The 13,517-nt window shown below is 50.8% G+C and overlaps 4 protein-coding genes and 2 non-coding genes across 6 annotated transcripts; 4 read left to right on the top strand and 2 right to left on the bottom strand.

Moving 5' to 3' along the window:
- Nucleotides 1-1,222: 1,222 nt before the first annotated feature.
- ARB_06678 (uncharacterized protein) lies at nucleotides 1,223-3,006 on the top strand (the record flags this gene model as incomplete). The annotated part of the gene is made up of 2 exons (XM_003014873.1): nucleotides 1,223-2,770; nucleotides 2,803-3,006. 2 exons carry the CDS (start codon nucleotides 1,223-1,225, stop codon nucleotides 3,004-3,006), a joined length of 1,752 nt encoding a protein of 583 aa, XP_003014919.1.
- A 1,046-nt stretch (nucleotides 3,007-4,052) lies between these two features.
- On the top strand, nucleotides 4,053-4,145 carry ARB_06677 (uncharacterized protein; the record flags this gene model as incomplete). Its single annotated transcript, XM_003014872.1, has 1 exon — nucleotides 4,053-4,145. One exon carries the CDS (start codon nucleotides 4,053-4,055, stop codon nucleotides 4,143-4,145), a length of 93 nt encoding a protein of 30 aa, XP_003014918.1.
- A 1,818-nt stretch (nucleotides 4,146-5,963) lies between these two features.
- Nucleotides 5,964-7,931, bottom strand: ARB_06676 (RNA binding protein; the record flags this gene model as incomplete). The annotated part of the gene is made up of 1 exon (XM_003014871.1): nucleotides 5,964-7,931. One exon carries the CDS (start codon nucleotides 7,929-7,931, stop codon nucleotides 5,964-5,966), a length of 1,968 nt encoding a protein of 655 aa, XP_003014917.1.
- Nucleotides 7,932-8,031: 100 nt separating this feature from the next.
- On the top strand, nucleotides 8,032-8,883 carry ARB_06675 (uncharacterized protein; the record flags this gene model as incomplete). The annotated part of the gene is made up of 3 exons (XM_003014870.1): nucleotides 8,032-8,263; nucleotides 8,380-8,502; nucleotides 8,537-8,883. The coding sequence occupies 3 exons, from the start codon at nucleotides 8,032-8,034 to the stop codon at nucleotides 8,881-8,883; spliced, it is 702 nt and encodes a 233-aa protein (XP_003014916.1).
- Nucleotides 8,884-10,207: 1,324 nt separating this feature from the next.
- On the bottom strand, nucleotides 10,208-10,282 carry ARB_06674. The gene has a single exon. It is a non-coding gene; the product is annotated as a tRNA-Arg (tRNA).
- A 1,118-nt stretch (nucleotides 10,283-11,400) lies between these two features.
- ARB_06673 lies at nucleotides 11,401-11,475 on the top strand. The gene has a single exon. It is a non-coding gene; the product is annotated as a tRNA-Arg (tRNA).
- The last annotated feature ends 2,042 nt before the right edge of the window (nucleotides 11,476-13,517 follow it).

Genomic DNA, 13,517 nt, shown 5'->3' with positions numbered 1-13,517 from the left:
TTCAATCTAGCACGGGAGATTGCTATAACGGCTCCCTCTTAAGACAATCCTTATTTTTGATACTGGGGATCCTGGTATCATCTAAATTGGTTCATGTAGATGGTGGATTGATGGCGTGTACTCTACCCTGCCGTATATCAGCCGTCTACCACGACTACCAGCGAAGAAAACTAGTTCTCTTCGACCAAATAATGGCCCGAACAGCTCCCGCAAGATCGGCAGCCTGCATTAGCCCAGCAGGGTCCGGATAAGATAAGTAAATTGACCACCGTATTAGACATATTAATTAGGCCTTCCAACGTTCATGACATCATCCTGTTGGTAACTATCGAGCACGGAGCAGGGAAACCCGCGGGGGAGGCATCATCATCAACCACAACAGGAACAACATCGGCCGTTAATCGACACTTGCTAGAGGATCATAACGGCATCCACCAGTAAAGAATGGCAAGCAAACAAAGTCTCTTGCTTGTTGCTGGACTGCAGGCCTGGCTGGACCCAGCACGACGAAAAGCCCGCCAGCCACCCGTTTGACGCCCGCGGCTGTCGGCCTTGGCGCGCGCTCTTCTTCCCTCGTCAACTCCAGCGCAATGAGACAAGAAAAACACCCACCTCCACCAACATTCAATTTGGCCAGGTACACTCACTCCAAGGTTGATTCTGCGCCATTTCTGCTTTCAAGGGCTCTAGTGCGGTCGATCCTAGCCCGGGACATTTGCTAGTCTACCAATATTACTCCCTACTGGTGGTTGCAGCGTTTGTTGTTTTTGTTACAGGGGCCCAAACAGAGGCCAGGGCCCGCCACTTTTCTGTGCCGCTATCTGAAAAATGTTGACCGTAGAGAAGCAATGGATCAATGTCCAGCAAAAGACATTCACAAAATGGTGAGTTTACGGTTTAATAGCGTCTATCGTGGCCTACATTAGTGTCAGGTTTGCTAAACTGCTGCTGCTTCTAGGTTAAACACAAAGCTCAAGATCCGGAACATCGCCATAAATGACCTGGTGGAAGACCTTTCAGATGGAGTCAGTATTCGGACGATGACGACGAGAGTTATCACGGTACTAATGTGTGCGGCTCGACACAGGTTATCCTAATCCACATCCTCGAGATACTGGGGAACGAGTCGTTGGGCCGATATGCTTCAAAGCCAAAGCTTCGAGTACAAAAGTTCGAAAATGCGAATAAATGTCTCGACTTTATCAAGGGGAGGGGGATACAGATGACCAACATTGGTGCAGAAGATATCGTTGACGGAAACAGGAAGATAATACTCGGCCTAATATGGACCCTCATTCTGCGATTCACGATCAGCGACATCAACGAGGAGGGCATGACGGCAAAAGAGGGCTTGTTGCTATGGTGTCAACGGAAAACTGCTTGCTATCCAGGAGTGGAAGTGCGGGATTTCTCCTCAAGCTGGAACGATGGGCTTGCGTTCTGCGCCCTGCTGGATATCCATAGGCCCGACCTGATCGATTTCGACTCACTAGACAAGACCGAACATAGGAAGAACATGCAGCTGGCCTTTGACATTGCTGCAGAGGAGATTGGCATTCCGGATCTGCTTGACGTAGAGGACGTGTGTGATGTTGCAAAGCCAGACGAGCGATCCCTGATGACTTACATTGCCTATTGGTTCCACGCCTTTTCACAACTTGAGAAGGTTGAGAATGCCGGCAGACGTGTTGAGAAGTTCGTTCAAAACATGCAAGGAGCATGGGAGATGCAAAACTCCTTTGAGCGCCGGATGAGGGCTTTGTTGAAGAACATTGCTGCTCAGCAGGAGAAGTGGCTTAACTCTACTTTTGAAGGCACATACGCCGATGCCAAAGAACAGGCCAGCGAGTTTGCCGCGTACAAAAAGAACCAGAAGCGCGAATGGGTTGCTGAGAAGTCTGACCTTGCTGCCCTCCTGGGAAATATCAAGACGAAGCTGAGCACCTACCGACTGCGGGCCTATGATCCACCACCAGAACTCAGGCTAGAGGTCTTGGATGAAGAATGGGCCAGTTTAACCACCTATGAGCACAAACGAAGCCAGTTGATTAACGAAACTATCCGTGATATTAAAAATGCCCTTCGGCGATCGTTTGCGGACAAGGCTAATGATTTCGCCTTAACCTTGAACACGCTTTCGCTGGCGATCTCGGGTCTCGAAGGAGACGTTGAAGATCAGCTAACGCACGTTCGACGGCTAAGCGACAACCTTCCACCTTTAGACGCATTCCTAGAAACAATAGAGGACCTCGACGAACAGTGCGCAGAAGCTAACATTGAAGAGAATGACTTTACCACCTACACCTTTGAAGAGCTCTCCTATGAACTGAGCCTTGTCAAATCCAGCGTAGCAAAGAAGCTAGCATTCTTGGAAAACCAAATGGTTGCGAGGAACATGACCAATCTAACCCCAATACAGCTTGAAGAATTCGAGTCTGTATTCAGACACTTTGACCGGGATTCAACAAACACTTTGCATGAGATAGAATTCTCAGCTGCATTAGCCAGTTTGGGTTTGGTATACGACGAAGACGAGATGCACGAGGTGTTCGTGGAGACCTGTGGTCCGAACCGTCTGGAGAGAAACGCTGGCGTCAGCTTTGAACAGTTCATCCGGTTCATGGTCAGCGTCACTGAGGATCAACACACGGCTGAACAGGTCCTTCAGAGCTTCAAGGAGGTAGCAGACGGGAAGGTAATAAACACCATTGAATTTTGCCCTTTCTCCTTGGAACTGTTTTATTCCCAACTACCCACTTACAACTTGCATGTATGTCAGTCGGCTAATTACACTTACCACAGCCATATGTTACCGAGCTTGATCTTCGGCACTCCCTCATACCGGATGAACTTATCGAGAACCTAGTAGAGTCGATGCCCAAGCACACGGGGCCTGACCTCCTGGAGGACAGGGATGTCGCGAAGTACGACTACATGACCTTTATGGAGCACATGATGAACAATGGGGGCCGTGGTAATGATGTTGGAGCCAACCACACCGAATAATAAACCGAAAGAAAGAAAAACTGCATTTTTCATCCCCGACTTAGCCTTTTGTTATATCCTCTAACCCTTGACTTCAAGACACAAAGAAATCAGGCCAGCATCCCCGGCAGGCGGAAAGTCATTCGGCCGTATGGAGCGGGTGGTGGTGGCATCAACGCGCATATGCATGTACGCATGCATGGCCTTTGACTAGTTCTTTTCTCTTCTTGTGGATGCCTTTATAGCTGTTGCCTTCTAACTCCCCCCCCCCCCCCCTTTTCTTATTCTTCTTCTCTTATAGGCAGCGGTTCTTTTCGCCATCGGCAGGAGTGATTGTTTATCATTTTATTGCATCGTGCATTGAAGATACCATGGTCAGGAGAGGACAGGTTAGGTTAACATATATGTTTTTTTATCTTTCAGAGCAAACTAATTAGTTAGCAAATAGTAAGTAATAATAGCTTATCAACGTCCATTGTAGCAAGGTTGATATTAATTCGATATTTAGTAGTAATCTTACAGTCTCACCAATCGTAGATAATAAAGCAGGCAGAAACGAGGATTTTAATAAATAGAGGAAGAAAGAAAAATATCCAACACTAACTATCTAATGCACTCCCTTGGGCTAGGAAGTTCGCTGAAATAGAAGCTGAGATATAAAGCCACCAAACCCCAAAGAACGAAAGAAGGGAATGTTACCCCCCGAAGCCCATGGTCCCCTTGACCAGCGTAGTACGATATCCATTTCCATGGTTGGTTGGTTGGTTGGTTTGTTGAAGGAGACCACAGCGTAGATGAACCCGCCCTCAAGTATACCCAGCGAATGGAAACGTGTATGACCGTAGCACAAAAAGCAAAGTCACGGAAGACGAGCAATCAGAGATGTAGCGGTAGAAGAATAGAATAAGCGAATAAGTAAATAAATAATCCCTCTGGAGAGATGCGAATGATATAGATAGATAGAAGAATAAAGTCCCCGCTGGCAGGGGGAATATCTGGTCTGCCTTAACCAGGGCAGAGACAGGAGAAGTAGAAGCGAAGTTACATCGAGAAAAAAGAACAAAGCTATGCTTAAAGATGAAGAAGAGAAAAAAAAGGACGGAAAGAAACCAAGAAAGAAAAAGAAAAAAAACGAAGGAAAGGAAATCGAGCTGTTGTAAGGAGTGTGAGGGTTGTCTGAATGGGTTGATTGAACGGATGGAATCTCCCCCCCCTTTCTAACTGTAAGAAGGCGGTTATCCATCATATAGAAGAAAGAAGAAAAAGGAGCCAGATCCGTAATTATAATAAGAATGGGAGTTGAGAATGAGAATACATAGAAGAGGGCAAACCAAACAGAGACCCGGTAACGACAGGGACGAAAACTAATGCAAGGGGGGAAAATGGGGTATACATGCTATCCGTTTTTATAGTGTGCAGGAAAAAAAAAAAAAGAAGCAGATGAGAAAAAGGAGGAAACTAGCAGGGATGAAATGCTCAATGGGGTGCAGAGGATATTGGTGGGTTGATGGGTAGTTTCGATAGAAGCAGACGTAAAAGTGATTTGATAGGACCCGGCCAGGGACGATGGTTTGTATCGAACCCCCTTCCTCCCTTACTCTTTGCTTTGCTTGTTTCGAAAGTCCATGCTCGCATGGCTATATGGTTGATGTTGATAAACTCGAAACAAGGAGCAGTTGTTGAAATGCGCGGCGAGAGTAGATGCAGGTTAAAAAGTTGTGGATCGAGTCCGAATTATGCGGTTCCTTACTATGGAACAAGCCGAAGGAGGAAAAAAAAGGGGTAACGAGAAGGGAGACGATGAAAGGGGTCATGGTGATATCGGAACGCTTCAGAGATGGGAAGCAGGGATCCAGACCAAACCCGATGGAAAAATGGCAGTGGGAGTATCAACGCAAATCAAAAGGCAAAGACAAAGGGATGAGGGAAAGGGGAAGAGGTAAATAAGACGCCAACCAGCCGCAAACAAGAACATCAATCAACGAATGCAACAAAACAACCAAGTAAGTGAGTAATTAATCAATCGTAGGCGCGCGTGTTCCATGACCAATGACCATGACCATGACCATGACCGTGTTTCCGTACAACAAAGTGCAGATTGCAGGGTATAGCAGTGAGGTATCAAAAGGGCAGACATGAACAAAAAAGCAAAGCAGAAGCCGAAGCCGAAGCTGAAGAAAAGAATAAGGGGTAAAAGGGGGCAAAAAATAGCTAGCTAGCAGACGGGAGGGGTGAGTAGCAGGTATTGGAAGGGATCCGTTAACACTCGGTTTCGTTGGCTTGAGGTATGGCGTACCGCCATCCATGCCATTTGGATTCGGGTGTTCGTTCTGTGAAACCAGAAGGGGAGGTAAGGAAAAAAAGAAGCACGCTTAAACAGGCTGAAGATGTTGCTAGCTGATGAAATGATGTAGAGTTATAGAGAGGAAAGGGGAAGAAAAATGAGATTGACAAAATAAGACCACTCCACCCTGCATACCATGCCGCTGCTAGACGTAACCCGAGAGCAAAAAAAAGGACAAACAAACAGATGAACCAATGGATTGTGCTGAAATGAGCATGATGAATGGAGCTAAGAGCAGTAGAAACGGTCCCAAGTAGATAAGAGAGATGATAAGATGGCAAAAGGAGCGGGGGCAAAAAAAAAGGGGGGAAATAACAGTCCAAGGGGGGAAATTTGGAAACCGACAGCAGATGGGGTAGGAATCCGAGTAGAAGGGAATCTGGATGGCGTCTTGCGTCTTTTTTTGGAAGGTAGAAAGGTATAGAGAGTCGAGTGGTGATGGTTTGTGTGGTCCGTTGCGCCCAATGCTCCGTGCCTTCATCATAGATGTCATGCTATGCTATGCCATGCCATGCCATGCCACACGCCATGCAAAACCGTTATACAGATGAAGATGAGACGAGAAGTTGAGTTGAGTGAGTGAATAGGTGTGATGTAATGAGGTCTGTTGGTATAGATGGAAGTTTTTTTTTTTTTATCTCCCCATCATATAGTCGGGGTATGAACCGCCGTTGTTGATGGCTCCCATGTTACCGGCAGTCGGCGAACCGATGCCAACGCCGATGCCCACGCCCATATTCATGGAGGGACCGGAGCCGGGACCCGGACCAGCACCAGGCCGCATTGCTGCCATGGCGTTTGCGTTATGATTCAGGCCAAGCCCGAGGCCGTTAAATTGCGAGGAATTGAGAACCTGGACCTGCTGTGGCGGTCCCATGGCTGAGTTATTTGTCGGAATAGACATTGGCATGGGCATGGGTAGGCCTGGCGGGGCGCTGAGACCAGGTGGTGGGCCGTTGGCAGTTGAGAACCGGACCGGTCCCATGCCTGCTGATGTGCTGTTGTTCATGCCGGAGACAGGGCCTGGCGAGCTCATGGAGTTGGCAGGGTGGATGCTGCCTGGCTGGCCGTTGCGGACGCCGAGGGGGTTCTTGGAGAAGCTGAGCCGGATGCCGCCCTTGACGCTGTTGGAGAGCTCGTAGCCGTAGAGTTCGGTCAGGCATTTGGTAGCAAAGGAGACGTCTTCGAACTCGACGAAGCAGATGGGCCCGTTGGGCTTCTGGCGGAAGATCATGCGCTTGTAGCCGCGCTGGCGGGAGAAGAGGGCCTTGAGCTCGTCTTCGGAGGTGTCTGGCGGGAGATTGCCGACGTATAGAGTGTTGCAGGGGGGATTCTGGTCCGCTGGGTTGACTGGCGGGTAGTTGAGCCGGTGGAACTGGAGCTGGTGGTAAGGGGTTGTCGAACCGCTTCCGCTGAAAGTAGATACTGCGCTGGTGGGCGTGGCCATGTTCCTGCCTGTGGCTGGAGTGCCGGCTCCGGCGCTGAAGGGGGCCAGCGGCGGAGATGACAGGTTGGTCGTTAGCGAGAGATTTGAGAACTGCGAGATGGGCAGCTGCGGGTTTGTCGAGCGGCGCTGGAGGGCCATGGGTCCGTTTCTGGCGTAAGCGATGGGATCCTTGAGCAGCTCGCCCGTGTCCTCGTCGACGTCCTGATCGATGACGGACTTGCCAGAGACACGGGGCCGGTCGTTCATCCCGTTGCCTGCGGGAGACTGAGAGGAGAAGAGGGAGTGTATCCGAGACCCTGTATCTGGCGCAGGCAGCTCGCCATTTGTAGTTGAAGCCGAGGACTGCTTGCCGATAGACGAGCCATCCAGCGCATTGTCGAGCGAGTGCATGTCGTCCAGCCGGCCCAGCATGCGAGACGGCGGCATGAAGGGATGCGGCGAGGTCGGCGAGAGCATCGAGAGCGAGCGCGGCAGGTGGTCGATGGTGTTGCGGCGAGATATCATGGCGGACGTCGAGGGCCCGGACACGATCTCGACTATCATGTTGGCGTCGTTGGTCGAGTTGGGCTTCCCGTTCAGCATCGCCTGCGCCTCCTCGGCTGCGGTCCGCGTCTCGAACAGGGCGATGGCCGTCAGAAAGGAGGCGTCCTCTGAGTATTCGTTTGGCACGAATTCAGCGTCCAGCAGGTTCTTTGCGAACAGCAGCATGCTCCGTAGTGCCTCGTAGCTGGTGTTCCGTGGCAGCATCCGCATGCGAACCGCAGTAGCACCGCCATGCTGCTGCTGCTGCTGCTGCTGCTGATTCTGCTGATTCTGCTGCTGGTTCTGCTGCTGCTGATTGTTATTCTGCTGTCCGTTGCCCATGCTGGACGTCGTAGAGCCGTTTGCCTGCTGGCCGAGACGGACAGAGACGGCCGTTCTCGAGTCGAAGCTGGACGGTTTGCCGATGGGCGTGATGGAGTAGGGTATCGAGGCCGCCAGATTCGAGGCCTGCGACGTGCTGGCGAAGATGTCCGAGGCCAAACCGCCCTGGGAGACGGCGAGGGCCTTTGTCGTAGCCAGCGAGAGGCGCGGGAGGCCCGTCGAGAGTGATTCTCTGCGCTGCAGGGAGTTTTCAAAGGCGACACCGGCCTGGTTGGGATGCGCAGTGCCCATCCTTCACGCAGGCGTTTTTTTTTTTTTTTTTTTTTTTTTTGTCTTGCTTTTTTTTTATAATGAATATATAACCTTTATGATCTTTTCACTGCTCTCTCTAATGAAGATATCTTTCCCTTCCTGCTGGGCCGAGCCAGACCGGGAGACGAGCGAGACGACGGTCGCCGGCGCTGGTAGAGACGAGAAGCGAGAAGCGACGGCGGCGAGCGCAAAGAGCCGACAAGAGACGCAGAAGCGACGCGCGCGCGCAAAGACAGAAAATACAGAGAGGAGAGGCAGAGCGGACGGCGCAGGCGAGGGGAGCAAAAAGGGGGTCGCAGAAGCTCGCTGGTGTGAGTGCTGGAGAGCCGGACGTCGAAGCTGAAGATTCGAGCAGAAGAAGTTGTTGCCTGAAGCCCGTCGAGATTCTTCCTAACTAACGCGCGGCGTAACCATGATAGAACTGCAGCAGTCAGACAGACAGACAGGCTGACGGGACGAGAATACAAAGCGACAAGAAAGATAAAAGATAAGGAGAGGGAGAGGTGCTGGGCTGGTGGTATAGTAGTTATTGGGCGGTTGGAGCGTGGTGGTGAGAGCCGGAGTATACGGACCACGACGGGCAGCCAGGAGTCTCGACGTCGACGGACAGAGAGAAAGAAGACAGGTTGATGCTATCGAGGACGAGGGCCGAGAAGGGGGCTTCGAGGGGGACGAAGGAGACGAACAGGGTCTTTCGTCTGCTACGACGCGGGAGGATCAAGGGGATGGCCAGAAGAAGGTGGACGGCAGAGAGGCGGCCAGAAAGGAGGACCAGAAGGGACCGGGAAGAAACAGCGAGACGAGACCAAAGAGAGAGAAAAAAAAAAAAAAAGAGTCAGGGCCAGAAGAAGACGAAAGAGACAAGAAGACAGCCAGAGAGAGAGAGAGGAAGAAGCACATCAACGCTGCCTCATGGTCTGGAGCGAGCTGAGCCAGGCCAGTCAGAGGGCGGATGCAGGCAGTGGGCCAAAACGATACGGGGACAGGAAAAAGCAACCATGAACCTATCTGGACACGCTCATACAGCAGATACAGAGCAAGGAGGCCCTCGAGAGACGACCGCCAGGCAAAAAGAAGGAAAGGAAACGGTCGAAAAGTGGCTGATATCGGCCAATATCAAACTGCGCCCCCCTGTGCTGTCCTGGCCTACTACGGAGGACATCATCACACTACTAGTTACCGACATGTCTGTCCTCGCCCATTCCACCCAACAACTGTTACTTACGGAGCACACCCAAGAAGGGGAAGGAAAAGAAAAAAAAAAAAGCAGATTCCAGACGGGAGAGGTACAGCGTCAAAGGGGACGGATACAGCAGATACAGAGGAGATACGATACTAGCTCCAAGGGCCGATGTCTGGCCCACCGGCATCAACCAGGTCCTCCCTTTCTCCCACCCCCGGCCAATCGACCGCTCCTCAGGCCTTGCTCGCCGCTTGCCTGGTCGACACCACACTCGCACACCCCCTAGCACGGCGCCATCAAGCACACACACCGGCCATCAGACCCGTTGATTGGCATCTCCACCGTCCTGCCCTCCCTCTTCGCTGCTTTCTGGCGCGGCCAATCAACCGACACGCCGGCTCGTTCTTTTTCCCTGGCTCTGGCTCTGGCTTTGGCTTTGGCTTTGGCTTTGGGGGAGGGAGGGAGGGGGGCAGGCCGACTGGCTTTGGGCTTGGACTGGTCCTGACCTTGCACAGGGGTAGCACCTGTCAACGCCGAGTTACAGGCCCTAAACCAAGCAAGCCAGCTGCTGCGAGGGAGGGGGAGAACCGTTTATCCGCGCCATGGATGGGCCACGTTGGAGAAGCGAGGGCATGCTGAAGCTCCAGGCAAGGCAAGGCCGTGGAGGGAAAGCCAGCTTATACATGCTCCATGCGTTTCTCCTGTCCAGTGGGCTTTTCCCGGGGGGTTTTAAAGATATCGTAGCGTGCTCCGTTACCATGTCCATGGAGGAAGCTATCAACCTTCCTCCTCCTCCTGCTCCTCCTCCTGGCGCCCCCTCCCCCCTTTGCCTCCGTCTCTTCTCCAGACGCTCGCTCTCTGAGCCCGGAGTATCTCAGGTGTCACCAGCGCTGCCGGACACCCTCTAGCAACCACACACCCACCCTTCGCTAAATAGGAAATGAACATACCATCCTTGCTCTCGTCCAGACCAGGCCCGACGTCGCATTCTCATCCATGATGACGAAAATCTACGGAGTCCTGCCGAATAAAAAAAAAAAAGAAAATTACGACCCGAAAAAAAAAATTCTAATGACCGACGCAGGACTCGAACCTGCAAATCTCCTGATTCGTAGTCAGGCGCCTTAACCAATTGGGCCAGTCGGCCTGTTTGCTTGTGGAGTCGGAAGGCCCAGGGTCGCTTTGAGCCCAGGCAGGATCCAGAGACACCCTTTCTCTCCTTGGATGTCCTGACAGTCTGACTTGGGCGTTTCTCTCCTCCACGATATCTCTCATAGACAGTCGCATTCTTTGCCCTCTACAGCTCCCGGCGAATCTTCATAGCCATCGTGTGTAACCCCCCTTCAACGGCTAGGCTGAAGCCATCTACAGGGTTACTCGGGTTTAATACGATGGAGACCGTTGGGAAACCCCTGTAGCTAGCTACCCTGCATACAACAACGGTCTGACCGTCCCTCAACCGCTGGAACAGAGCATCTTTTTGAGTATTTGGCAGACTAGATAACTAGTTAACAAGCCAAGGTAAGCTGCCTGTTTGTGCCTGTTTTGCTGTTCATCGCCCAGTACTCCGTATAGTGGGTGGCTTTTCTTTCGGTCTTGCAGCGAGATGGCAGAGGCAGCAGTTAACTGTATGTTATCTCATGGTTGGACGACCTCTGGAGATACATTCGATACTGCTCCTTTACTTGAAGGACCTGAAGTATGAGATATACACATCACTCTAAGAGGATGGGGATGAGGCTGAGAAACGTCATTGGTGTAAGCTGATAGCTGGCTATGACGAAGACCGAGCATGGCAGTGTAGGAGTGTAGAGAAGGATGGCTCCTACAGTTCCAGGGATTGCCATGATCTGAGGTGCTGTCTTAGAACCATCTTACGACAGAGCTTTCTCTGACCTATGGATAATTGATATTAATACTATGGGAGGAAGGGGAGTAAGCTTTTAATGGTGGGTGGTGTGTATGGAGTATATGGCAACCTTCCAGAGGCTGCTATTTCACTGGAAGCATATGAGATGTATAGCCATAGGATAGAAAGGATAAGAGGTGGTTCCCTTACTGACAACTGTTGAATATCAAATACCGATGTACCTGCTCAGAAGGTATAGATATATGGAAGACTCCTTATAAACAGAGCAGTCTTTGTCTTTGGCTGTAAGCTGAACAAGAGAGAACCGTCAAGTCCACAACTTGTCTCGTCGGCATCTACTAAACCACAGTCTAGTTTAGTAGGGCAACTGGCCGGGCTCCTCAACACATCGAACAGGCCGACTGGCCCAATTGGTTAAGGCGCCTGACTACGAATCAGGAGATTTGCAGGTTCGAGTCCTGCGTCGGTCATCCAAAAATATCTTTTTTCTTCTTCTTTTTTTTATAGTTCTTTTGATTTGCCTCTTGATATTTCTTTTTATCTTTACTTTTTATCTGTTTGACAAAGTCGAGATTCGGGCTGAACATCGACTTCATCCGGGCTGCCGTTCCGGGCAACGAGATACCGTCTGTCCTACGCCATCGCTCTCTACGCTGCACGCAGGGCTGCACCCGACAGGTCCCTGCAGCGGCCTTGCTGTCTCTCCAGGCGTCTTTCTCCCTGCCAAGTGCTGGATGCCTTCCTGGCCTGCTGCATCCATGTCGCAGTTCATGCAAGGCCGTCGCTCTCTGATAGCTAGTTAGCTCACACGTGAGGAGTGATGAGGGAGGCCTGGCATTTACTTGCTTCCTTCGGCCTGCATAGCGAGGTCGACAGTAATAATAATAATAATAATAATAGTTTACTGCCTGGTGTGAGTTTGACCATTTTTGAGTCCTGGACTGCATTAGTTAGCTGGTAAGTTTTGGCTCAAATACGCCCTTTCATACACCGATCTTACGGCTGCCCGGTGGCTCGGCTACTCAAAACGCCCGTTCAACGGTTCAGGGGGTTACAAGATGCTCGCTCCAACCAACTCCTGGGAGCCAGCTCGTCCAAAACGCCCATGGAGAACCGACGACCAGAGTTGAGAATCAAAAATAGAATTTTTTTTTTTTTTTACCCTCTCTCTCTCTCTGCTTGCTTTTTCTTTTTCTGCATCGGCCGACCCGGTTTATCCCTGTGACGTATCCTGGTCGCGATCTCAAGGTTTACCTGTTCGATTGGACCTGATGAAGCTGAACACGAAAATGCCACCCTCTCTTCCTTCACAGGAAATATATTATTCTTTGATAGTCGGGTCCCCTCAAAATCAAGGGAGGGTGGGCTCGGCAGCAGCAGCAGCGTCAGGATGGCCCTGTTCCGATGCCATGGAAGCTCCGAGGTTGGCTGGCCTTGGATATTATCTTTGCCTCATGAAAAATTTGTATTCCTGGTGATCTCGGGACTTTCTTCTGTCCCTCCCCCTCCCACGATAAAGAAACATTGTTGATCGGGAGTGATGGACAATGCTTAGGTGTCCCGGGTGGCTGGCTGGCTGTGAAGTGAAAGTCGGTCTGGTGCCATGATCAAGTATGGCACTACGGAGTACTGCTCTCCTCGGAAAAGGAAACGCATCGAGACCAACCACACTGCAGAGAGACGATCGTATCTCGACATATATAATACCCTATCCACTGAGCCTGGACACATCCAAGATGGTCAGAGCATCATCCGTCCCCGGGCATCAAGGAATGGTGCTTCTCGGGAATCTCAGCGTCGTACTCCGTATCCATCGTGGCTTTCTCCTAGGGTTCTTAGACCAGAATATGGGGAATCCTGGGCACACGATGGGGCCAGTTAGTGAACTTTTATTTTTGGACCAGTTTGATGGCATTTGTTCATCAGACATTGACCATGCCGTCGATGATACTACTACGGAGTACTACATGTGGCCATATAGCAGTCAGTGCAGCGCATGAATCATTCAGGATTCTTTCTGGTCGTAGAAGATTACTCGTGGTGCGTGGAAAGCTTTGATTTAGCGAGATATTCGCCACCGCCCATTCGATAGTTGCTACGAACTTTCCCTGGCCCTTGTGACATCTGTTATTGGCACTACAAACAGGCCCATCTGTGGCGCTTGTTGACAGCTAGGCCGTGGCTTGAAGAACCAGTCACAACTTACCTCGGGGCACTGCTCAAGATATCAATGTATAACTACGCAAAACATCTCGAGATAGTGTCTATCTGGCTCTGTTTGCCCCCATCGAGCGACATTTGACCATATTGAAGCTTTAGTTGACCCAAGAACCACCCAATATTTGATCCTTCAAGAGTTCCATCATGACAATGAAGGAACGTTATAAAGGGGACTGAAGTTCATCAATTCAACGGCTTTTCCCCCAAGGCTACTTGGAAACCCTTCATCAGCCTTACTCGACCAAATTATCTAACCTCCTATATCAATCAATTTCCTACAATCCGCAGCCAT

Source organism: Trichophyton benhamiae (assembly GCF_000151125.1).
Source record: "Trichophyton benhamiae CBS 112371 chromosome Unknown contig00476.0, whole genome shotgun sequence".
NCBI classification, from domain to species: domain Eukaryota; kingdom Fungi; phylum Ascomycota; class Eurotiomycetes; order Onygenales; family Arthrodermataceae; genus Trichophyton; species Trichophyton benhamiae.
This window is presented reverse-complemented; position numbering and strand designations above follow the sequence as displayed.